Source organism: Mytilus edulis, chromosome 6 (genome assembly GCF_963676685.1).
Source record: "Mytilus edulis chromosome 6, xbMytEdul2.2, whole genome shotgun sequence".
NCBI lineage: Eukaryota > Metazoa > Mollusca > Bivalvia > Mytilida > Mytilidae > Mytilus > Mytilus edulis.
Window position 1 is genome coordinate 3,362,336 of NC_092349.1, and position 27,491 is coordinate 3,389,826.

Consider the following 27,491-nt stretch of genomic DNA (forward strand, 5'->3'; position numbering starts at 1 on the left):
ACAGGATTAGACATGTTTGTGAGCGCTCGGCTATCCCCTAAACTGGGATGGAGGTGTATCATTACAATATAAGGAGAAACTATAAACATCAGTTGCAATTTGATTAACTTAAAAGATCAACACGATACACAAGAAACAACTTACACTTATAAATATTCAGGCCATAAACACAAAGCACCGAAATAAGAGTGCGTGTGTATTTGCAGTTTGTAAGTTTGTTCAAATATATATACAAAAAGAAGATGTGGTATCATTGCAAATGTGACTCTCCCGAGAGACCAAAATGACACAATTAACAATTATAAATCACCGTACGGCCTTCAGCCCATACCGCATAGTCAGCTATAAAAGGGCCTAAAATGACAATGTAAAACAATTCAAACGAGAAAAATAACGGCATTATTTATGTACGAAAAACAAATATGTACCACATAAACAAAAGACAACCACTGAATTACAAGCTCCTGACTTGGGACAGGCACATACATACATACATACATAATGTTGCGGGGTTAAACCTGTGAGCTGGAACCTAACCCTCCCCTAACCTGGGACAGTTTTATGACAGTACAACATAAGAACGAACTTTAAAAATCAGTTGAAAAAGGCTAATCTCATCAGATGGACAAAAATACAAGTGGACGTGGCCGGGTACTTTTACATCCCAACAACAAAATGACACTAGTTACAGATCTGAGAGTACTCGCAGTTAACAAAGCCAATTACGACTAACAGTGGAATAAATCTTTTTCTCCCAGACAAAAGTATTAATCAGTACTCAAACAGCGAATTCGGTCATAAACAGTCTCAGAATTACAATGACCTTTTATACCTTGATATACAATTAAGGTTTTCGAAAAGTGGTGGTCCGAATATTTTGACTATCGACATTTTGCAATAGATATAATAGTTACGACTAGCAGATTTTCTTCGAGGACCACCAGGGAATAAAATTTTGAGATTTCGGCCATATCTTTGCGTTATACCAAATTAATCCAGTTTGGAAACTTGAAACAAATGTTGATAGACAAGATGTCCTTTTCGATCATTTTTCAGACAAACATTGACAAATTTTTGTTCATTTTAAAATTATTCATGAAAATCAAATGGTCGGAGCTATAAGCGGGATTTGTTTAGCAAAATTGAGATAGAAAAGCAAAATGAAACAATGTCACGACAACAATGATTTTTTCTGACTGATTTTCTCTGATTTCACAATTATTGTTAATTTTATTGGATATATTACTCTATGCTTTATTGGAATCAACGGTGGCCATTCTGCTACTATCCTGACGAGCTAATATATTCCCGTACCATTTAATCCTCGCTAGATCAGCTCCTGGAATTGTATCCACTGATTGCGGTAGAATGTCAAATTTTTAATTTGGGTAATAATCCACCATTTTCTACATTTGAAATGCCTCTTCCAAGTCAGGAATATGACAGTTGTTATCCATTCGTTTTATTATTTGTTTTTGCCATTTGATTAGGGACTTTCCGTTTGAATTTTCCTCAGAATTCAGTATTTTGGTGATTTTACTTTTTACATCAACATGATCAATGCCAACATAGAGCACACTAATACAGTCATGTCTAACGAATCGGAACTGATGTATCTTTTTTTTTCTTTCTAAACATCATTTATGTCATCCAACATTAAAACAAATCTGTTCTATTCGACGGCAAATTGAATTGTTGTTTTATTGCTCCTTCTACAGAATGTCTCATAAAGAGATCCAGATGGTGATCTAAATTCAATACTTTGGATATGAAAGGTGTACCTGATTGTTATACTCCTGATGATACATGCGTAATGAATTATATTTATATATGTGTCTTTCTCTAAAACGTTTGATATTACAGTTGTACTGTACTGTTGATGTTTATAAGTGTATACTTAATTCTGACACATTTGATGTTACAGGTGTAACTCATTCTTATATTTGTGGTGTTCCATGTATACCTCGTTCAAATACGATGATATGACAGGCATATCTAATTTTAATACTTTTGATGTTACAAAAAACGCGCGAATGGCGTACTAAGTTATAATCCTGATATCTTGGATAATTCTGCTCTTGTTACAGGTGTACCTGATTCTAATAGTTTTGATGTAAAGGTAAACCTTATCATACAAATTGGTATGAAACCGAATTACTTGACTCGAATACTTTTGATGTTTCAGTGTACCTGATTTCACAGCTTTTTGTGTTACATAATTTTGTTTCTGATTCAGAAAAAATTATGTTACAGGTATACCTGTTTCCACAAATTTTGATGTAACATTGATGTTTCGCTTGATCCGAAACTTGACATCTATCAATCCTCCAATCAATGGATTTGACAGTCTACCACTACCACGTGAAACAACTCCAGGTGCTGATCTAGCTAGGATTAGATTTTACAGAAACCTATTAGTTCATCATGATAGTAACACAATGGCCAATGATGATTTCAATACAGCATGGAGTGATATATGTGGTGTAAGTTTTACATAAGTTTCAGTGATTATTGGATACCGCATATATGGCAAGCTGTTTTGCTATTTATTCTTACTTCATGATATCTCATAAACTTATAAGATATCTTATATAGTTTATAAGATATCTTATAAAGTTCATGAGATATTTTTTATAGTTTATGATATATCTTATATAGTTTTTAAGATATCCCATATACTTTTCTTTGTAAGATATCTTCTTTATAAGACATCTTATAAACTATATGAGATATCTTATTAAGTATACAAGATTTCTTATATAAAATATATTTATACATGGAAGATATCTTAGAAATTAAGAAGATATCTTGTATAATATATGAGATATCTTATTAACATTAGAAAATATCTTATAAAATATATAAGATATCTGCTATATTATATAAGATATCTTATAAAAACATATTATATAATATATATAAAAGAGGGACGAAAGATACCAAAGGGACTCATAAATCTAAAATAAACTGACAACGCCATGGCTAAAAATGAAAAAGTCAAACAGACAAAAATAGTACACATGACAGTTTTAAAGATATCTTATATAAGTTTATAAGATATCTTCTATAGTTTATAAGATATCTTATATAGTTTATAAGATATCTCAAAACTTTAGAGGATATCTTATAAATTATATAAGATACCTTATAAATCATATAAGATATCTTTTAAATTATATAAAATATCTTATATAAAAAATATCTATAAGATAGTTCATATACTTTATAATAAAATTAACGGTACCAATTTTCTTGCACCAGATGCGCATTTCGACAATACATATCTCTTCAGTGATGTCGTGGCCAAAATATTTGAAATCCAAAGCTTATATAAAAGATGAAGAGCTATAATCCAAAAGGTCCAAAAAGTATAGTCAAATCCGTGAAATGAATCAGAGCTTTGCATGAGGGAGATACATTCCTTAATTTATAATAATTTCTAATATTTTGTAACAGCATATTTTAATAACACAGAAAATCCGTATTTTCATTCAAGTACCGAAGTACTGGTTACTGGGCTAGTGAGATATCTTATAAACATTAGAAGATATCTTATTAATTTTAAAAGATATCTTATGAAGCATATAAGATATCTTATGAAACATATTAGATATCTTATGAAGCATATAAGATATCTTAGAAACTTTATAAGATATCTTAGAAACTTTATGAGATATCTTATATATCTCATATAATACATAAGATATCTTATATAATATATAAGATATCTTATATATTAAAGCAGATATCTTATATATAATATATTATATGTGATATCTTTTAAACTATATGAGATATCTTTAAAACTTTAGAAGATATCATATAAATTATATAAGATATCTTTATATTAAAAATATTAATAAGATAGTTCATATACTTTATAAGATATCTTATAAACATTAGAAGATATCTTAAAAACTTTAGAAGATATCTTAAAAAGTATATACGATATCTTAGAAACTTAATGAGATATCTTATATAATATATAAGATATCTCATATAATATAATATATATCTCATATAATATATAAGATATCTTATAAAAATGAAACCATATAAGATATCTTATATATTCAAGGAGATATCTTATATATTATATGAAATATCTTGAAATTCGAGGAAATAGTAAAACTTAACAACTTGCCCTCAATATAATGTACCTGTAATACTTGTCCGAATGTTATATACATGTAACATTTGTCCAAATTATAGTCTTGCTAAAGATAATTTAAACTGCCATATATGCACACACAATCGGGTAAATACAATTAAAAAGGGAATGAAATGTAGCAGATTGCAGGTTATGAGTGTTCCGGGGATCTGCCAAAAGTTGTGTAACTCTATTTTTTTACTGCACTTATTCTATTAGAGCAGTCAAAATGCATTGACTATATTTGGCTATGGCCGTGTTCACACCAAAGGACATTTACAAACATGTTAACAATTAGTTTTATTTAAAGTACATTGGCTTCAAATTAAATCTGTTCACCTGGTTTAATGACTTGTACACGAGATAATATACCAAAAATTGATCGCCCTGAAGATCATAAAACACATTTTATTAAAATAAAGTTTGTCAATAAAGGTTTTGATTTTGTAAATATTGCCGGTATATTTAACAACCATTCTGTTAAAGAACAAATTCCTGGATATTTTGACAATACTGAGCTCCCTCTTATTTGTTATATTTACATTAAATCTACTCGAAAATTTGTGTTCAATTATAACCAATTGTGTAAAGATGTCAATATCAGTGAAAATACACCTACTTCATGTAATTGTATTAATTCCGCATACATTTATGGACCCATTTCCCATGTTATAACAGGAGATCTTAACATCGTTCAAGACCGAGAGTTAAAATCATTCCTCAGTAAACAGGTCGGGACCACTACCTTATATGGAAATGCATAAATTAGCATACTTATGTTCTCGCACATGTAATTGTTTATTTACATGTGACGCAATTTATTTTTACCCAGGTTTTTGACCAATCCACTAAATGAGTCACAGTGCATGATGGACTACTACGTGTTTACAATCAACCAAGAACACGTGTTATTTACTGAAATACAACACATTTTTCGTGCAATGCGGGATTCACAATTTCGCTTAGTTTTTCATTTTGAGTATCCTCATTTATAGTTCGTGATATAAAGTATAACTTCCATGCTCAGATTAACGAAGAGTTGTTTCTATGCGAAGAAAAAAGGGTTTGAATTACCCGATATATAGCCATTAACATGTTTGATGATGGCACAGATATTTCACGTATTTGTTCACCAGAAGCAACGAAACAACAGCAAAAAACACAATTACCCATGAGACAAACTTACTGGTGTAAAGTAAGCCGTCGAAAACAGCCGGTGCTGATATTCAAGAGTACAGCAATGTTCGTATAGATAATTAAAGGCAAATGTGGGATCCTTGAATTTTGTGTTCGTAAAAAAGGCGAAGAAATATTTACATACATGGCAGTGTTAACAAAATCTATAAGTATTTTTGTTGGTCACATTTCAGTATATGGGACTTCCAAACTGTTCCCTTTTTTATAAGGTAGTGAAGTCAGCAACTGTAGTTTCAGCTTGTTCGTTTTTTAACGGGCTCGGACATCTGCCAAACTGAATAAAACCATTACAGCTGATTTCTTAAACCTGCAAAGTAAAACTTTGGTTGGCTTGCTTGCTTTGTTTGTATAGTTGTTTATACAAGCTTTGAAAATAAGATTGACATCTTTAAACAATATATATATATAGGCATAGTTTAACTTGTATATTTTATATTTTGTACAATAAAAAAAAACAAACAAAAAAAACCAAAAAAAAAACAAAAACAAATAAAGCAAGCAAGCTAACCAAAGTTTTGCTCCACATACATTAGGAAATAAGCTGTAATGATTTTATCAATATGTATGTGCGACAAGGTGGAAAATTTTATATGTTTTGTGAAAATTGCAGCGTTGAATCTATAATAAAAAAGAAGATGTGGTATGATTGTCAATGAGACAGCTGTTCACAAGAGACCAAAATGACACAGAAAATAAAAAAAACATTTATAGATCACCGTACAACCTTCAACAATGAGCAAAGCCCATATCGCATAGTCAGCTATAAAAATCCCCGATATGACAATGTATAACCATTCAAACGAGAAAACTGACGGCCTTAATTATATATAAAAAAAATGAACGAAAAACAAATATGTAACACATAAACAAACGACAACCACCGAAATACAGGCACTGATACAAAATATTTTGTTTTGATGGGATAGATTTCTTGTCCTTTTATATATTTAATTGGGCCGTTTTTTGTTGTTGTTTTTTTTTATTGTTTGGATTGTTTTATCCAAGTAATTTTTGGGTCATTAATAGCTTATTTTCAGCATTGGACCTATGACTGCTTACTTTACTAAATTATGTCTTTGTTGGAAAGATGTCTCATTTGGCACTCATACCTCATCTTCTTTTTTCTATATACAAAGCACGTTTTAGAAAAGAAAATAATAGGTAATATGGCACCCACTATGATCCAGAGACTTTTAAAATTGGAGATATTTTACATATGTCAACAGGACAGCAGCCGAACGATAAAAACACCTCTGAGGTATATTTTGTGATAAAATTAGCAACAAACGGATATTATCGATGGATGAAACTATAAAAAATGTATTGAGCTATATATCGTACCCGCTCAGTGGCGGATCCAGGGGGGGGGGAGGGGCGGCGGGGGTTCCGGGGGATGGACCCCCTTTTTTGGACGATCAGTGCATTTGGATGGGGACATGTAGTTGGAACCCCTCCCCTTTTGTCCAGGGTTAGGACCCCCCTTTTTAAAATGACTGGACCCGCCCCTGCCGCTTTCATAACACTTCTTTTTAGCATACTGAATATTATGATGTTCTTACTATTAGTTCAGGTCCTGATAAAAAAAAATACACATTCAGTACAGAAAGAAGTGTTTCAATGAAAGTTTCGAGTTTTTCTAGGCAGATATGATTTTGCAATGACATTATACAAGTTTAAAAGAGCTCAAATGATTTTCTTACTGGACAGTGGTCACTTCATTGGATATTTCACTGTGTCATGTCGTGAAATTAATGCAGGTTCAATTCATAACAATGCACAAAACAGGTTCAACTACTTTTGCAAGGCGTAAAAGAAAGTCGAATCGTGAAGCCAATAAACAATATTTTTTTTAATCTGAGCATGCAAATTGAACATTACGTTATATATTTTACATTAAATATATTTGCAGAATAAAAACTTTGGTAATGAGAGTCCCAGACAATATATTAATTGACTGTTTTCCCACTTATTCCACGTGTTTTAAGTAGTAGTTTACTCGTAGTAGCCCACAATGCATTGTAGTTCATTGAGTCGATTGGTCAGTTTTTCAAGGCCATATTGGCCTTGTGTTTTGGAAATTACTATGCAAATATATCCTGACGTCAGAAAATCTAGAGTTCTCGACCTGGTAAAGGACCTAAATATCGTCCCCCTTCAGTTATTAATTGGAACGAGTGTCGTAATATCATCCACGACTCACTCCGTAATTACTGTTTGAAATGGATAAAACGGGAAAAAGCTGAAAAAAATCATTGGACTCTTTGAACATAGTTGATATACGTATTCAACATTTTAAAGAACATTTTATTATTAACAATAACCACAATAAACCTATTTCTCGTATCAAACATAAACTAAAAGAACTAGCCAAGGAATTTGTTTTTGTCCCGGCCGATAAAGCTGCTAATAATATTATTATTGTTTGACGTAAATTTTACATTGAGGTTCTAAAAAAAGAAATTAACAATTCACCAACATTCCAACTGACTCCATTTTCAGAAAACGACATCTGTAACAAACATAAACTTTTAGCTTCCGCTTTACAAGCAGAACCAAATACAATGAAAGTCCCAACTATGTATTGGTTACCGAAGCTCCACAAAACACCTTACAAATATAGATTTATTTCGTCTTCAAGCCATTGTTCCACAACTAAATTGTCTCTTCTTCTTACCAGTACACTTGGTACAATATAAAAACCTGATAATAAATTGTTTAAGTAAGGCTTTCGAAAATAGTGGAATTAATTACTTTTGGAGTTTCAAGAACTCGTTTGAGCACTTGATAAATTGCATGCTTAAATTGGTGATTTTAAATCTGTTCAAAGTTTTGATGGTATTTTTTTTTATAATACGACTGTGTCAATTAATTTGTCAACAACAATATTGGACTTCAAATTACTTGTGTTGCTCAGTCTTACTTTTTCTGTTGTTTTTTTTTTTTGGCACTATCGTTTGTCTAATTCTTTTTAAGCCATGACGTTGTCGGTTTATATGTTCGACTTTGGGGTTTTAATGTCCCTGTCGTGCAAGGATACTTTTTTCTTGCACAGATCAGAGACATATAATACAATATGTCTCTGCACAGATGTAACATACTAAAATTTGAAAAACTATTTCAGTTAAAATTTAAAAAATAAGTTGAAAAAGCTTTGCAAATTCATCAGGGTTATAACTTTTCAAGTGAGTCTTCCTGGTTAATCACCACTCTTCGCTTCTATACTGTTTATTTTATTTATTTTATATTTTCATCTCATCTTGTCATGTGTGTTTGTGTTATGTTATATAACTTTTGATGCACTTCTTTGTACCATTGTAATTTTATGGTGTTTGAGAAATAAAGAATATTGAATCTTGCTTTCGCCTATCTTTTAAATTTTAAATTAAACAATTACAGTTAAGTTTCAAATACAGAGTAATAAAGTTAATGTAAATGTACATCTCATACAAATCACGTGTACAGAGAAGTCTTGATTAACAAACAAAGGAAAGTTTTTACGGCTTGTGATGAGTTTATTATTAATCCCTGAAAGTTTTGATCCGTGTACAAACACCGTTAAAATGTCTCTAATCAGTTGCGTAGGGTTTCACCGCAGGTCATTTTGATTTTCTTCTTGTTTAGGAATATGATCTGATCAACAATTTCAAACAAAAAAATGTTTGACTTACTAGTTTTTATTCCAAGTAGCGCAGATGAAAACCTTCCATTGGAAGGAAAGGATGTGACTGGCACTACTATAACAAATAGTAGCCTCAGAATTAACATTTTTATGTTGTTAATTGATTTTATTTAGTATAACAAAGTGGATATTTAAATGGAATTAAAGCTACTGGAAATTTGAAGAGAAATATCAAGATGTATAACAGGCAAACGAGTATCCGAGTACTAAAACTGTACTCGAGTACTCGGCCTTCCGAGCGAGTACCCGAGTACTCGAGTACTCGTTGCCATCTTTACAATTTATGTAAAAAAAAACTGTTTAAACGGATTGAAATAACATTATGGCGACTAGCCACAAATGCTGAATAAAGAATAAGTTCACACCTGTTTGCTGTTTGGCGGTAACCGTATTGCACAATTACAAATGAAACTTGCAGAATAATAATGGGTCATTCAATGCCGAATTATATACGTAGGCCACACAAATTTAATTTTTTGTTTTACGGATTTTTTTACTTCAAAAATTGAGGCGAGCGAGCGATTTGAAAATGTTAATAAAAAAATTGAGGCAACGCTTGAAAAATAAAGGCGAGCGATTATATATTACTTGGTAAAACATAAATTAATAGGTTTTGATGATATTGTTCAAAGCAAGATGGTATAAAACTTGATTTACCAGTTGTACTTTGACATTGATTTGATTTATTGACTGCTGAAGTGTGTTTTTTTTCTGTTTACCAAGAAATAATTGAATAATTGTTTCAACTGCTTTACATTATCTCTATTGAATTGTCACATGTCATTCCTCCTTCACGCATACGACTTTTATCTAGCAACATGGCGTTTGTCTTGCAAGAAGTAGGAACTGCTCATCGTAACAGAATACATGTGTTCACCTCCAGCCTTTTGGGGTTTGAGCTGTCCGTTGTGTAAATTTTAGTGTTTTGTGTTATATGTTGGCTGTCTGTGTCGTTTTAGTGTTCCCAATTTTGTTCTTTGTCTTTTTGGCACTTTGTATATAAATAAGATGCGGTATGAGTCCCAGAGACACTTCTCAATCCAAGTCACAATCAGGATTGGAACAACCCTTCAATGTAATATAAAATATCACTTTTATAAGGAGTACATTTATATTATTTAAAGAACCTTTTCCCAAAGAACTATACATTTATCTGGAATTATATGGTCAACACATGACCAAGAATTTTGTAATATTCCTTGACTTTAATATATCTTCTGTTTTAACGATTTGTAAGGGTTCGACGGAACCCAGTGTCTCGCCTAATTTTGCTGTTAATGGCAGGCTCAACAAAAATGACGGAAAAAATCAATAAAAATATTCCTCTCGATACTATATTTTGATTGTAACAAGCTTCTGTCCAAGTTTGGTAAAAATCCAGAATATTTTATGAATCTAATAATTTAAATTTTTTTGAAAACTGCAGACTGTAACTGAAAGAAAAAAAAAGTCCATATAAGTAAAATACAGAAAAACAGTTACAAAATTTTAACAAATTTTCTTACTAGACACTCGCTTTTGGTCATAGACAAGCTTCTGTCCCAGTAAGTTTTGTATACATCCAGGATAGTTTAATAGTTAAGATTTAAAAAAAAATTAACCATAGAGTGAATGTAATGAATCCTAGCGAAAAAACTTTACTAAAATACTTTTTTTTTTTTAACAAAATTTACTTCTGGATACTATCTTATGAAAATGATCATAAACAAGCGTCTGTCTAATTTCGGTACAAATCCATGATAATTTAAAAAAGATATTTAAATTTTAAAAACTTTAAGTATATTTATAACTAAAATACGGAAACACAGGAATTATTTTTTTTCAAAATTTACTTCTTGATACTATATTATGATCATAAACAAGCTTCTGTCTTAGTTTAATAGAAATCTAGGATAGTTTAAGAAAGTTTTTAAGATTTCAAAAACTTATATAAATACAAACGGCGAAATAAATACCTATGAAATACACCGACAAACGGCAACTACTGAACATTAGACACCTGACTCAGGAAAGGTTCATGAACATGCAGCGGATAGGGAAATTTGGTTCTGCCCCAAAAAAGCAATATTGCAGTTGAAAGTTCTTGGTACATTATTCTAACAACAAAAATCGGCGCAGAAATAGACACGATTACTTTTCCGGATGTGGGAAGCGAGAATATTTAAAAAAAATCCGTTTAGAAAAAAATATGTGCGGGTGGGTTCGTCGAACAAGAAATTAAATTGGTGTGGTCGTTTATGTATAGGACAAAAGCTGATTGAAAATATCTGATATTTTCGACGAATCGACGGTTTTCCACAAGTAGATTGGACAAATTTCGCATAAATACGCATTCATTCAAATAGACGAAATATGATAAAGATATATATTATAGCGAGTTGATGATGATTTGATGAAAAATATCTGTGTTTTTCTCAATTCATACATTTTGCTTGAATAAAACGGTCTCCAAGCAATAATCAAATACTACCATGCAGATACGTCTTCACAACAACGACTTTGGCTTAAAAATTAATGTGGGTTTTTTTTTTTTTATGTCTAAGTGCATTTTACAGGATCTGAGATACTAGTCAAACAATACAATTCATTGCATACTCTTTAAGAAATGCATATATAATTGAATCGTTGATTGAGTGGTAAATATTTCTGTGTACGTCCAGTCAATATGGGTAGACATTTAAAATGACTTATTTTTTTGACAATGGTGATGCTTTAAGGTTCATGTGGACCCTTTGGTTGAAATTTTTCATTTTCGCCTCTGCATACAGACACACCTGTGCATCTGGAAAAGTTTAAAGGCATATATATAGCATGCCCTAGATTCATAAAATTCAAATGCATTCACAATTTGTATATTTTGGAAAATTCAAAACTTCACAGGTTTTTGCAATGCACTTTTTTGACCCTGCAGAAGATGACAAAATAAATAAACAGATGAATTTCACTTGATATGGTCCACACAGGTACACAGTCTAAATCACCAATTATTGTCAGGTATCTATTGTCCATCTATTGCCCATTCGAATCAATACAGCTCACTTCAATTATTACCTGTGGGGAAGTTCTCAAACCTCTTTCCCGACTTAGTTTATGTTTGCTCATTCTGGAGGAATTTAAAAAAGTGTACTGCAAAATCCTTTTAGAAGAATGGAACGACTCAAACTAATTTCTTTTACAATTGTTGTAAAAACACATTTCACTTGTTTATATTATTTGGTGTCAGGGGTATAGACAAAAATGACAGAATTTTCTTCTTCAAAAATGAAGATTTTACTATGCTTTTATAAAAAAAATCATAAAAAGTATGGGACACCGCGCTATTTTCAAAGTACGATTCCTTTAAAATTGCCATTGTTTGCTTAGATTGTTCTTTAAAAAAAACACATTTTTGTGCATACAAAGAAATCTATGAGACAGAATTTTGAATTAAAATATGTTAGGTTTTATAATATATTTAGGAAAAGAAAAAGAAAAAATGGTGTCACCTTACTTGTTTTCTTGCCACAAGTAAAAAATGAAAATTTTTCCTAAATGTCCAGTATAAATTTTGTACTAAGAGTTATCTCCCCTTATTTGGCTTATTTGAAAAATTGATTATAAAAATACAAATATTTGGTATTTGTTAAAACATTTTCGATAATGCAATGAATCACATTGTATTCCTTATATACATAAACAGTGTCACCGATACATGCAAATCTGTCTCCAAATTTGGACAAATAACTAGAACGATTATGTACTGTGATTGTACAATTCAAGATGGTGGTGTGCCATGGAACTACATGCAAACCTACAAATCATTTTAATATGAGGTGCTTCATTCGCTCTGTGAATAAACCCATGCTCTAAATCCAATAAAATGTGTTTGCACATGCTTATATTGACTACTTAAGGTGGTTCCTAACACTACAGGGAGATAACTCTGTAAAATCAGCTAAACGTTTTAATTACGTTGTGTTTTAAAGGGAATAATAAGCTTCTGAAAGATCAAAATTAGAGTTTGTCAAACTGCTATATAGCCAGTGTAATTTTTCTGACAAAACAGTTGGTTCAAAATTTTTGAAATTTTTATATTTTTGTTAAAGGGTCAAAGTAAATACTTTGCCAAAATTTTATCAAAATTAAACGAGCCAAATTAATTTTAGTGAAAGTGTTAGGTACCACCTTAACTGCAGAATAATGAATTTTATCAAATTGGCATGCATTTAATATTTCTTTAACCTAAAATCAATTCCAAACTCTTAAATGATGCACATGTTGTTACTAATTCATTTACTATTTCTGTATCGTGTTGCAATAGGAAGTTTACATATAAGACCTAAATACGACATCCATTCATGCTGGCTGTTCGAAATCCTCCCTCTGAAAAATCACAATTGCTTTTTTACAAACAAAAGGGAGTTTCATGGAAAAGCCTACAAAAACCCTCACTATCGCTTGGGTACAAATAATCACGAATATAATGCCTACCCATGTTAAAACTACAATAAATTATAGCTTGCATAAATTATTTCTTAGTATTATTATAAATTACGTTTAAAACCTTATTTTGATAGGCTAATACGAGGGTGTTAATTTAGTCTATCAAATGGCTGAGAGGGTGACAATTTTTTTTAATTGTTACCTTCTCGTTTTGACCAATCAAAAATCGATAAAATAAATACATTGATTAAGTTCTACGTTTTTTTGGCTCAGAATTTATTATTTAACTGACAAAATAGAAATAAAACATCTTGCTTAACTTTTACTGTTTTTTATATTATCCGTAACGTGGTTATGTACATGACGTCATAGAAAATACTTTTAAAGTACAATTAATCTGTAAAAGACAATAATTAAAGGACATTCAGTATAATAAATTAAATAACATATAGCTGAGAGGGTGATAGAGCAGATTACTACCCCTCGAAAAATCATTGTCAACCTGATCATTCAATCGCGTAGTGAAATTAACTATATTTGGATTCTTATAAATTCTATATATAACTTTTGAACTAGTTTAAATCTCGGTCTATTTCTTAAATTTATTCTTACATACTTTTGATTTTTTAACCCTGTATGCTAACATTCCCAGGAAAATTTTAAAATTGTTTGTACGCACATTGAACGACAAATTTATGTGACGTATAAAATTTTCTGACGTCAGACACTCAAATCAATAAATGTGTTCGTAGATAGTAGATGTTTTTGTGTTCTGTTAAATTGTTCCTTTTAAAATTGTTAAACGATGATGACTGATGTACCCATATTTTGACTATTATATTTATTGTGTCTGTTTATTTAACGCATCAATGTAAAAATATCGGAAATTGATGAGACTGTCATTAAAGTGAGAGGGTTAGCGCTATAGAACCAGGTTTAATCCACCATTTTCTACATTTGAAATTGCCTGTACCAAGTCAGGAATATGACAGTTCTTGTCCATTCGTTTTTGATGCGTTTTGTTATTTGATTTTGCCATGTGATTATGGACTTTCCCAATTGATCTTCCTCTAAGTTCAGTATTTTTGTGATTTTACTTTTGGCTTCGTCGCGGTTGACAATGTTTTCTTTTTTTTCCAATTTTTAACTCAAAAACAAAAACACAATAAACAACAATTGAAAATGTGTTTTTCCATATTGCAGTATAATGAAATTGTAAATTATAAAGAAAAAGCTTGGCATTTCCGCGTTTTTAATGTAAAGGAAATTGGTCATAGTTCATTTATTTCTATGTGAAACACCAGTTGTCTTTCCCTATTAATTATGTTTCTATATGTATATAAGTTTCTCCATAGTTGGAGCACCATGTATTACTTAAAACACCCCTAAATTTGGTATAGTCTTGATTTTCACCCCTTCACGTATAATGGTCCGTTACATATGGTTCCATATGGTAGTAATTAAGCCAGCTCAAGACAGAGAATCTTTGTCAGTTATATGTGAAGTGATAACATCAGGGATTATTTTCCAACTGGTAAGTAGAGTGAATTTAGTAATTAAGGATTTGTGCAAGTGTTATTGTGTCATTGTGTTATTGTGGTTAGTTGCAGACTAACAAGGTGATACTACATATTGGTGAACGTTGTAAATCAACGTTGTATATATGTAATTTTGTGTTCATAAGTTTTGTGTTATACTTACTTGATGCATGTTGCAAAGTAATCTGTTGGTGACATTGTGTAATAAAGGGCCCTATGCATGTTGCATAGTAATCTGTTAGTGACATTGTGGATAAATCGGTCTGATACATGTTGCATTGTGATTGCATAGTGACATTGTGTGTATATATTCTGTTATGAAACTTTGTTTTTATGCATAGTGAATGAGGTACTTTACCTTGCATTTTGATTTATGTGCATTGTACTGTGTATTTATTTTTCGTTGTGAATCCATTTATTGATGTGTTGATTGTTTTGAATAGGACATCTGGTTGTGGTGAAAAATTGAGTTTAACAGTTGAAATCCTGATTTAATCAGATACGGATCCATTGTTCGCCCGGTTACACGTTACAAATTTGGTGGCAGCGGTGGAATTTCATGTGTTTAGTTCGTTACTGTAATTTCATGTATGATTTTACCAGTTGTAATATTTCAAAGTTATTTGTTTGATGCTTGAGTTGTCCAAGTATAGTACATTTCTTTTTAAGTGAGAAGGAACATTAAGTTAGTTGAAAATGAAAAGACAGAAAATCTGTTTGATTCGGAAATTGCAGTTTTAACAAGTGAAATTGAAAAATTAGAATTAAACACAGATTAAGGCATGCACCGCTGAATCTTGATCATATAAATTTATCTACGTTGAAAAGTGTAAATGATTCTAGAGATACACTTTGTGCTGATTTCAGTAACGATAAAAGTTAAGTAACCAGAAATTCTGTTTAGTTTAGGGACATAGGAGCACTTTTCTGAAAACATGTCTGTTCAAAGTGAACATTTTCTTGACAAAGATACTCTGCTTTTTAGACATACAACTGGGCAAATTGAAAATTGTAGAGTAGATGATAAGATGTATCATATTTGTATATAAACAGTTGTGTATTGTATATAGTGTACATAGAGTTAAATGTGAGTCCATCGGATGGGGATGTTAAATCCGAGGCCCCATGTACAGGAAAATTTCACGCCCTGTGCATGTAAATGACCCCTACTGCAGATGTCGTTAAAAGTAGGCTCTTTGGGGCCGCTGCAGAGGCAAAATTTGTTAAGAGACCTTTTAAATTTATTCTTTGGCAGTGACGCTCAAAATTACACACGCTAATAGAAAAGGTTAATATTAGTGACAGGAATATTTTGAAGTAGGAAGTTTTATTCGGACAAAAAGAGAAATACTAGGAATAGTGCTTGTGCATAAGAAGAAAGTTCAATATGTTTCATATAGCTGACTGGAATTTGGACATATAAGTAGACTTTTTATCTACGGGTTGTGCCTTGTAATGTCATCAGTTTAGACCTGATGGACAAAAGGGTAGCTTGACATTATTGTCGGATATAATGGTGCCTGACGTTGTGGTCAGAATATATGTCCAATGGAAATAGTGCATGCACTATGGTAGAGTTTGGGTAGGAAATATGACCACTTTGATAGATGATTTATCAGCATGTTAGATGTATTCAAAGAGTCATGCGAGGACGCATGATTTTTGAGGCGTGGGTAGTGTAACGGAAATTGATCATAGTTCATTTATTTTTATGTGAAACACCATTTGTCTTTCCCTATTAATTGTGTTTCTATATGAATATAAGTTTCTCCATAGTTGAAGCACCATGTATTACTTACAACACCCCTACATTTGGTATAATCTTGATTTTCACCCCTTCACGTATAATGGACCGTTCCATATGGTAGTATATTAGCCAGCTCAAGACAGAGAAACTTTGTCCCTTAGTATTAATTTTTCAATCCATACCAGTCACGTCTCAGTCATTACAGCTGAACGGACGTGCTGGGCCAGCTCTCCTTTACCCGCTATCTTCGATGAGGATTTACAGTTAGATGATCAACGACATACTACTTAAGATGACAGAAACCTATCCATGCCGTACATATAGACGTAGTAGTTGGCGTACATGCGTTAACATGCACTCCAAAACCATTGTATCATGGGGAGTGTTATGCCGATTAACGTCCGAGGGCTGTATCCTAGGCTGTTGGATGATACGACCTTCATTTCACTGCCTCACGGCTTTGGTCCTGATAACGCTTCCTGTCATCTTTAGAACTACGTCCACGATTCGTCTACCAGTACTCCATCATCGAGGCTAGAGGGCTGCCAAGCTGACCAAACTGGCCCTGAAAGCAGCCGTTAGTGAAGAAATAACATCAAAATTGTAAACAAAGAAAAATCTACTCACCAAAACCAAGATGGCGGCCTACATATTGCGACCTCCACTACTTGTTCCTGACCCACGGCATCAAAATATTTTAAAGCTCACCAAACGCCTTCGGGCACCGAGCCGACCGTGCGAGGGCTGAAAAGCCAATCAAGGTCGCTAAACACTTCTATATATGAAACTTTGTCAGTTATATGTGGACCGTTGAAGTGATACCATCAGGATTATTTTCCAACTGGTAAGTAGCGTGAATTTAGTAATTCCAAAGGATATATATAAATAGTGTTCGGATTTATATGTGGATATTGCAATAGTGATTGTGATACAATGTATGAAGTGAAACTTATATATATTATAAGTTTGTTATTGTATTAGCGAGAATACAAGGTGTATACTTGCTGGTGTTGCAAGTTGTTATATTGTGGAAATGTATTAGTGAAAGTGCACTGTGTTAAACCTTACCAGTTTGGATAATATTCATTGTGTAGGAACTAAAAGAGATAGTTAGTGCGTGAGTTGAGCTGTGTTTATATATATATATTCCTTGTGCATTGACGGATTTGTGCATGTGTAATTGTGTCATTGTGTTATTGTGGTTAGTTGCAGACTAACAATGTGATACTACATATTGGTGGACGTTGTAGATCGAAGTTGTATATATATGTGATTATGTGTTCATACGTTTTGTGTGATACTTACTTGATGCATGTTGCAAAGTAATCTGTTGGTGACATTGTGTAATAAAGGGCCGTATGCATGTTGCATAGTGATTGCATAGTAACATTGTGTATATATGTTCTGTTATGAAACATTGTGTTTATGCATATATCCCATCGAACTACAGATAAAGGATACTACAGATACAGTAATGTCGGCCTCATATCTTAACTTGCATCTAGAAATTGACAATGTGGGTCGGTTGAAAACAAAACTTTACGACAAAAGAGATGATTTCAGCTTTCTAATTGTGAATTTTCCATTTCTAGTTAGCAACATTCCAGCAGCACCTGCATACGGGGTATATATCTCCCAATTGAAACGATATTCCCGTGCTTGCATTTCCTATAAAGATTTTCTTGATAGAGGGTTGCTTCTTACAAGGAAGCTTTTAAACCAAGAGTTCCAAATGGTGAAGTTGAAATCATCCCTTCGTAAATTTTACGGACGTCATCACGAGTTGGTTGACTGTTACGGAATAACCGTTTCACAGATGGTATCGGATATGTTCCTTACGTCGCAACTACAATCCCCGTCCCTTTCATGAATGTGACCTACCGAATTAGACTATTTACCGAATTTGTTATCACATAAGCAACACGACAGATGCCACATGTGGAGCAGGATCTGCTTACCCTTCCGGAGCACCTGTTTATTCTTTAGTTTTCTATGTTGTGTCATGTGTACTATTGTTTGTTTGTCTTTTTTTTTTAGCCATGGCGTTGTCAGTTTATTTTAGATTTATGAGTTTGACTGTCCCTTTGGTATATTTTGTCCCTCTTGCATAGTAATCTGTTAGTGACATTGTGGATAAATCGGTCTGATACATGTTGCATAGTGATTGCATAGTGACATTGTGTATATATGTTCTGTTATGAAACATTGTGTTTATGCATAGTCAATGAGGTACTTTACCTTGCATTTTGATTTATGTGCAATGTGCTGTGTATATATTTTTCGTTGTGAATCCATTTATTGATGTGTTGATTGTTTTGAATAGGACAATTGTGGTGAAAAATTGAGTTTAACACTTGAAATCCTGATTTATTCAGATACGGATCCATTTATCGCCAGGTTACACGTTACACTAAGTATCATCCTTGTATCGTTAATATGTCAAGTCAATACACTATTATTGTCAATTTTCAACATCTTGATCCTACATGTATTTTTTTCCTTACAATTTTCATTGAGCACGACATAGATATGCAGTACATTGTGATTCCCCTTTATTTTATGCTCAAGTGACTTTAGATGTACTTTTTTTTGATTTTGTGGATGTGAAATTCATAAAAGAAATAAAGCATTTTTACATTTTAATTTTAGACCTCTAAATTGACAATAAGAAAATAATTTAGGAAAATTAGCAAATAATACAGACAAAAACTGACGACAACCAATGAACAAGAGGCGCCTGACTTAAAGTTGCGGGTTTAAACATGTATGAAAGCTCTCAACCTTCCCCTAACATCGGACAGTGGTGTTACAGCACAACATAATATGTTTAACCTATTACCCATGATAAGTGAGAAATGCACATACCAAAAAAACCAATAAGTGTTTCAGCAGTAGCTGAACAATAGAAATGAGTTCTATGACAATGAACATATGAAACCTAGTAATATAAGGCATTGTTACTCAAAATTTGAAGAATCCCATAAACAAAAGGAAAAACACAGGTACTATTAAAGGGTGGTTGTACTTTTATTGTCACAGATGAATGTTAAACAACTGTTTATCTTTTTTCAAATATATATTTGTAGGCTTTAAGTCGATTGGGTGGTCCTGCAATACATCAAGAGTGCCAAGAGTTGAAAGTGAAAGTTTTAGATCAGTCACATCAGGGAGACATGCTGGAAATTCAACAGTCAATGAAAGACATCAAAGAATTAGGAAAAAAAATTGAGAGTTCGCAGACTGACAATTTGGAAAAATTCAAAAAAAAAGTGGAGAAGTTACAAAGTACTTTACCGACAAAACGTTCAAAAGTTGAAATACAACCGAACGTGGGAGGTACGTGTATATAATACTCAGATATATGAGATGTGAAGCAATAACTTAGAGGTTATACAAGGGGATATATTTCCAAAATCTGTATATTTCTAATATTCCAAAAGATGACCCTTTTTATAAATAATAAGAGTTCTATGACATCATCATAAATATTCATTTAAAACTCAAGAACATAAGACCGTACCTTGACCTATAATGGTTTACGTTTATGACTTTGATGGAGAGTTGTCTCATTCGCATAGTCGCTAATTTTGCTATTATATACTACTTTTAAAACGGCTTTTATGGGAGATTCATCAAATCTTACTCCCTATGGTGCTAACTCAATGGTGCAAAATCAATAAATATTGTCTCATTTTTGAGAATTATGCCTCGATCTTGACATAAACGGTTATCTCAGTACCAGTGTCTATGACAAACAAGACGATTTTATTTTCGAAATTATTAAATTTCCCAAATCTTATACTAATTTCACCTGCATATAGAATATACATTTTCCAGCTAATTCGGCATTCAATAGCTTGAAACTGCTACTCAGACTTTATAAAAAGTCAAAGTGTCTCCGCAGAAAGTTTATGAGCAAATGTTATGTCAAAGAACGTCTGGTAATTTTTCTAAAATAAAGTTCATTGGAAGATACCGTTACCTTGTTGATAAATATTCTGAAACCAGAAGAAACAATAGGACAAGTAGATTTTGATACGCAAGATGTCGCTTAGATATTTGGTATATGACATCAACGGTTTATATGCTTTTCACACTTACACCGTTAAACCGAACACTCTTGCTAATAAGAGTTATCACCCCGAAAGCTGTTTACTTGTTATCTTTACTTCTTCACAATATTAAAATAAACCAAAGAAATATGTTTCCACAATGCTCTTTGTGTCTCCGGGATGTTAAAAAATATTTTTTCCAAAGCGATCCTGAGACTCCATATGTAAATTATGTCACCATATGTACAAACATGAGTGATATATATTTGCTACTGATAAACCATAAGTAAAAGAGACATAGGATCCACAAATACGAAAACGTAAACCGGTTAAAGGTCAAGACCAGGTTTTAAATTTTGATTCTGAATTTTCATAAAAAACGTAAAAAAGTTATCAAGGTACCAGGCTTAGAATTTCATACACCATACGCGTAAAAGGTATCCACATTTGTTTTTTAATATTAAATATAATTTACTATGTGTCGCAACCCATATACTTCGGGTGAAAGGGTACATTTTCTGATTAGCCTTATGTTGTTACAACTAATAAACCGTATATAGGATAGACCTAGGATCTTCTAATTTGAGGTCCTTCAAGTCCAGGTCAACCAGATACGGATTGTGTTGAAATTGGTGGAGCATGTGTACATCACGGGTGTAGAATTTCTGTCTTTTATTCGTAATGCTCAGAATGTAACATTTATTTGCATAAAAGCGCATATCCTGGTTTTGGCTTATTTTTCTGCGCTAACCAGACTTTTTGTAGCAGAGTGTAGTCAAGTTTTTAGGTTTCTGTATATCAGACTACCATCAGCAAAAAATGTTACGGATGATTGTAATACATGTCGTTGATATGGGTGCAAGACAACTCGAACCGTCTACAAAAAGATACGACAGAAGAGAACAGGACCGAGTGAGGTTCCGTATTAAGCTTTTTCATGAAGTCGTTTTAGATGTAAGAGATAAGCCAGATTATTGATAGTGATCCAGGATCTATCGTTTTTGGAATATTGTTATTATAAGTCCTTGTTCTATAGTTGTTTGGGGCAATCCTTGAAGATTCTGGTTTGAAGCTTTTTGAACAATTAACTTGTCGGAGCAGTTTTTCAACATCTTCATGTTTTATTTCGAGGATGGTATTGAGCTCTCTATGTATTTTGATGGTATAGGCAGTCTTTTGTTGCTGTCTCTTGTGAATACTGATTTGAAATGTTGTATCAGTAGTATTGCCTTCCTTTTTCTGTCATTCACTAAATGGCCATTAATACACCTAGGCCAGTGATTTGTGAAGTGTTTAATCTATATTTCTTTGTGACATGTAGAATGAGCCTATCGTGCATTCCTTTTAGTCTTTCGTTTGTACTTTTACCACTCAATCTCGCATTTTGTTACAAGTTCATTAATATTTTTCTGCTACAATGTCATTATTTACAACGATAAAAAAAACTCCTTCGCCTAATGTACCTGGTCGTTTCTGTAATATACATAGTTTTCCGGGCTAATCTCACTAGATTTTATTGCATCTTGTGTATGGTTTTGTCCTGGTTTCTCTCTATTGCGCTTATGTTCTGTGCCGCAGATGATGTTTGTATTGACATAGTTTTCTGCTGCTGCAAATTCAGAAGTACATTATGGTCTTTATGCTTCTACAATTCAGTGTAGCATTCTAAGATTCCGTGTTGTTGGTACGTTGAATGTATTACTGCTGATGGTTCTGTGTTTTTCTTACTGCTTTCTGTTGAAGAGTAGTTTGGGTTGTTGGCTCTAAGAGAACGGAAAGCCTTTGATGTGATGGACTCGAATGTACTGTTGTGGGTTAGAAGTTTTGATAATTAACGGTGTTGAGCTCATAGTTGTGGAAAGTGAAGTTGGAAACATTTACAGCATTACCATTGTACGTTTGATCTCTGTTCTAGATCATACTCTGTAAAAAAAAAAGTAAAATCACAAGAATGAACTCCGAAGAAAATACGGAATGTCCCTAATCAAATGGCAAAATTAAAAGCTCAAGCACCAAACGAATAGATAACAACTGTCATATTCCGTATTTGGGACAGGCGTTTTCTTTTCTAGAAACCTGGTTTTATAGATAGCTAAATCGGTCAATTGACAGTCGAATCAACTACCATTATATTGACAACGATGAGTAAACAAAACAAACAGACATAAAAGGTATAATCACTATGCAAACAAACAAATATTAACAAAAAATCCCCAAAAGACAAAAAGGCAAGGCACATTAGCAAAAATGAAAGATAATATAAAAAATCACAATAGCATAATAAAGGGATGTATAAGTACAGAGACACGTCATATGTATTAAAGAAACACAAAAGACATTTAGACCTTAGTCTTGCACATAAGCTAAAATAAACATCAAAAATTCAAAAATTATGATAGAACATTGACGGGATGTATAAATACAGAGTCACGTCATATGTATTGAAGAAACACAAACAGGCATATAGAAATGCACATAAGCAAAAATAAAAGACAAGAATACAATTATCATAGAACAATTATACAATGACAGAATGTACAGAATGTACAGAGTTACCAAAAATAGTCTAAACAGGAAAAGTAATTTTAAACAGACAAATAAAAGAATACAACACATTATTAAGGTGATAAACAACGTCAGGACCTAGAATCTATACTTCAAGAAAATTGTGTATTATTTGAGAAGTTGATACGAGACACTCTTTGGCATATCTTTGGTTCATTAACTTTCTGCTCAGACACTGGTGACGAAAATTCTTAGTAGGAACTAGAAGCTCTGTACTACCAAATATGTTGTCAATAAGAAACTCCAGAATTCAGATCACTTGTTCCTCTGTGTAGCATGTCAACATATTTGTTCACTGATAACAAAATATGCCGTATGGTATCTGAAAGTATTAAATGTATAGCGTATGCTTCAATTTTAATCTTGAAAAGCAATGAGGATTTTTTCTTTAAGAAGATTTCCAATTTCACATGGGGAATGGTTGTATACAGGGTTGATAAATCAAACGTTTTGATTTAACTAGTTTCAGATAAAGATCGAGATTTACTATTATCCAGAAGTTCTGTAGAGATTTTTAGTATCCACATATGGTTAATACCCCTACACGAGTAAATAGTTTCACAGTATTTCTGAAGACCGTAATTCTATGCATGATTTGTGGTTCCAGAAATTCGAGTAGGAAACAAAACTAAATGGTATTATATCTGTACAATTGAAGGATTGGACAGCTAGAGTGGGTTAATCTGTTATACATGCAACTATATATTTATAACTTCGTGTAATAGTACATAAGTATTCTGGAAAAACAAAATGGCAGATGGAATTCGCTCACAGTTTATATGCCTGTTTTATGGGTTGAACCTAGAATTATTTACTTCGTTGACAAACATTTTGGAACTACCAAATGAACTGAAAGCAGTTCAATGTAGTTAGATGGAAAATCACCGCCAGGTTTCATTGCAGCTGACTTAGATCAAGGCAAAGGAACCATATACTTCATCTATGGCTCTTGGGCTGATATTAGACCTAGGGCTGATAATACATGCGATATGAAAAATGCCATGTAATAATCTGGAAGTATTAGCATTGGCACATCTCATTTACATTTTGACGTTGAATATTTGCATAACTTGTGTAAGATGTTAGAGTATTGCTTTTTTGATTTCAACACTTACATAATCAAAATTACTAAAAGGCGAGACATATATCTCTGTGATATCAGTTTATTTATTATTCAAGTCATCTACTTCGATCAATCCAGTAGAATTTTATTTTCTGAGAGGAGTAGGTAGCTGATATTTCATTTGAGTGAGTAAAGGGAATTCTTTCATATTTTTTTTTCTTCATAGAAATGCTTTTTAGAAAGTAAATAAAACAATATTGAAAAAAACAGTATTCAGTTGCCAATGGAAAACAACCTTTCTTGACTAGAATAATTGTCATACAATTGTAATACAATTGTACTGAAACTTGTCTTCAATGAATATTCTATAAGTGTATCTTTTATTTGATCCTTTAATTCGTAAAATTGCCAAATTGCAGAAAAATACAAGAATGGTATTATAGATAATGAATTTGAATAATTAAATAAACCTAAACATATATATATATACTAGTTCATTGAAAATGAACGCCATACTAAACTCCAAATTGTACACAAGAAACTAAAATTAAAAATAATACAAAACTGACAAAGGCCAGAGGCTCCTGACTTGGGACTCGGGGTTAAACAGGTTGATGAGATCTCAACCCTCCTCCTATACCTCTAGCCAATGTAGTAAAGTAAACGCATAACAATTCGCACATTAAAGTTCAGTTCAAGATAAGTCCGAGTCTGATGTCATCAGATGTAACCGACAAAAAAAAAATGACAATAATACATAAATAACAACAGACTACTAGCAGTTAACTGATATGACAGCTCCAGACTTCAATGAAACTGATTGAAAGATTATGTCTTCATCATATGAATATCAGGCACAATCCTTCCCGTTAGGGGTTAAGTATCATATCATCATAACATATATAAGAAGAACATACCCCGTGTCATGCCAACAACTTGTTTTTAAATTAATGGTTTAGTTCCGATGCAAAGACCCTATAAGTGAATCAATAATAACGCCAAAATATGCAATCTTGTATGACCTGACAACAGTATCGTAACTATATCCCTTCTTAATAAGTCTATTTAAATGTTTTGTTAGCTTCTGAGGTGAATATTGACATTTTTGTGCTTTATAAACAATATTTCCATACAAAATTGGATGTGAAGTACCTGAACGTATAAGAAGTCTGCATGTTGAGCTAGATTTACGAACGATGTACTTATACCGATGATTAAATTAATAAAATTGTGATATCGAAAACCCTGCTTTAATAATTTTTCAGTAATACATAAATTTCTCTAGTTGAAATCTAAAACGTTGTTACATACACGAGCGAATCGTATAAGTTCAGATATATAAACACCGTAAGATGGTGACAAGGAAACGTCACCATCTAAAAATGGATAATTAACGATAGGAAATGAAAAATCATCTCTTTCATCATACATTTTAGTATTAAGCTTTCCGTTAATGATATAGATATCAAGATTGAGGAAAGGGTAGTGCTCATTGTTAGTATTGGCTTTATTTAAAGTCAGTTCAACAAGATAAATTTCTTTAGTATACATACTGAGGTCGTCATTAATGAGAGCCAAAATATCATCCAAATATCTAAAAGTATTATTAAATTTGTTTATCAGCTGTTGTTTCTATGGGTCTTTTTGCTGATTTTTGTCATAAATTGTAACTCATAGCAATACAAAAACAGGTCTGCAATAAGTGGTGCACAGTTAGTCCCCATTGGAATTCCGATAAGCTGACGATATACGGAATCTCCAAAGCGAACAAAAATGTTATCTAGTAAAAATTCAAGGGCAGATATTGTTACGGCCAGAAATCGCCTTAAAATTGTAGCCAACAAAAGACACAAATCTTTTAAAACTAGTAAAATTTAACAATATTTATTATACAAAAGTTTGCAAGAAGTATTACACAATTATTACTGTCAACTTAACTGTCAAAATATGAGTCCAATCTTTTATCTTTGTTTGTATCCGGAAATCTTCTCGGAATCCAATCTGAATATTCCGTTCACTACTAAGGTCACAATCCAGTATGATTTTGTTGGTAGAATTAAAGTGTCAATCCAAATGCTGTGAATACTAAAGTCTATAGGTGTGTAAGTCTAAGTCTGAGAGTTTAACTTTAGTGTCTGTATATATATATGGTTGTCACGGAAAATTCTAGAACACCCTAGAATGGAATGTCCTAGAAAGTTACAACGGAAGTTTCTAGTAAAATGTAGAAGTTAATATAACGCATCTTTTATTAGGATTATTCTTGAATCATTATGTAAGTCAAATGGAAAGTTCCAATCATTCTGTGATTGTTCCAGTGATTTCTAAACTGCACAGTTCTAAGATTATTCTGAAAACAACTATCAGGCCACACAACACAAATCAGGCCAACATAAATAAATACAATAATTACAATATCATAACACCTCCCCCCTTAAAAGAAGTTTTAGTGTAACAAAAACTTATCATGAATAATATGAACAAAATTACATAGTGTTTTAATAAGATCTAGATAAAGCATCTCCTATTACATTATCTTTACCCTTAATATGTTTTAAAATTACATCACATTTTTGTAACAACAAACTCCACCTAGTTAACCTCTGATTCTTGTTTCTCATTTTATGTATGAAGGTGAGAGGATTATGATCAGTACAAACAAGAATAGGATATACCATGGGATTTAAATATACATCAAAATGTCGAAGTGCTGACAATATTGCAAAAACTTTTTTGCAATAGTTGAATAATTTGTCTGATGTTTATCTAATTTCTTGGAAAAATATGATATAGTTTTCTCAACATTATCATCTGTATCTTGATATAAAACTGCTCCAATTATAACGCTTGCATCAACGGCAAGTTTAAATTGTTCTTCAAAGTATGGAGTAATCAGAACTGGACTATTAATTAAAAGTGATTTGCTATTTTCGAAAGCTTTTTGACAATATTCACTCCAGATAAATTTAGAATCTTTCCGTAAAAGATGAGTCAATGGTTGAAACAATAGTAGCAAAATTTGAACAGAATTTCCTGTAAAATCCAATCATGCCTAAATATCTCATAAGTTGCTTCCTA

General features: G+C 32.3%; 1 protein-coding gene across 1 annotated transcript in view; it reads left to right on the forward strand.

The window, feature by feature from the left end:
• The window catches only part of LOC139529002 (uncharacterized), a 79,202-nt gene that overhangs the window by 4,657 nt on the left and 47,054 nt on the right, over window positions 1-27,491 (forward strand). Inside the window, exons 2-3 of the mRNA XM_071325240.1 lie at window positions 2,254-2,483; window positions 19,820-20,069. Coding sequence (XP_071181341.1) covers window positions 2,254-2,483; window positions 19,820-20,069 — 480 coding nt within the window. The remainder of the gene's footprint in view (window positions 1-2,253; window positions 2,484-19,819; window positions 20,070-27,491) is intronic.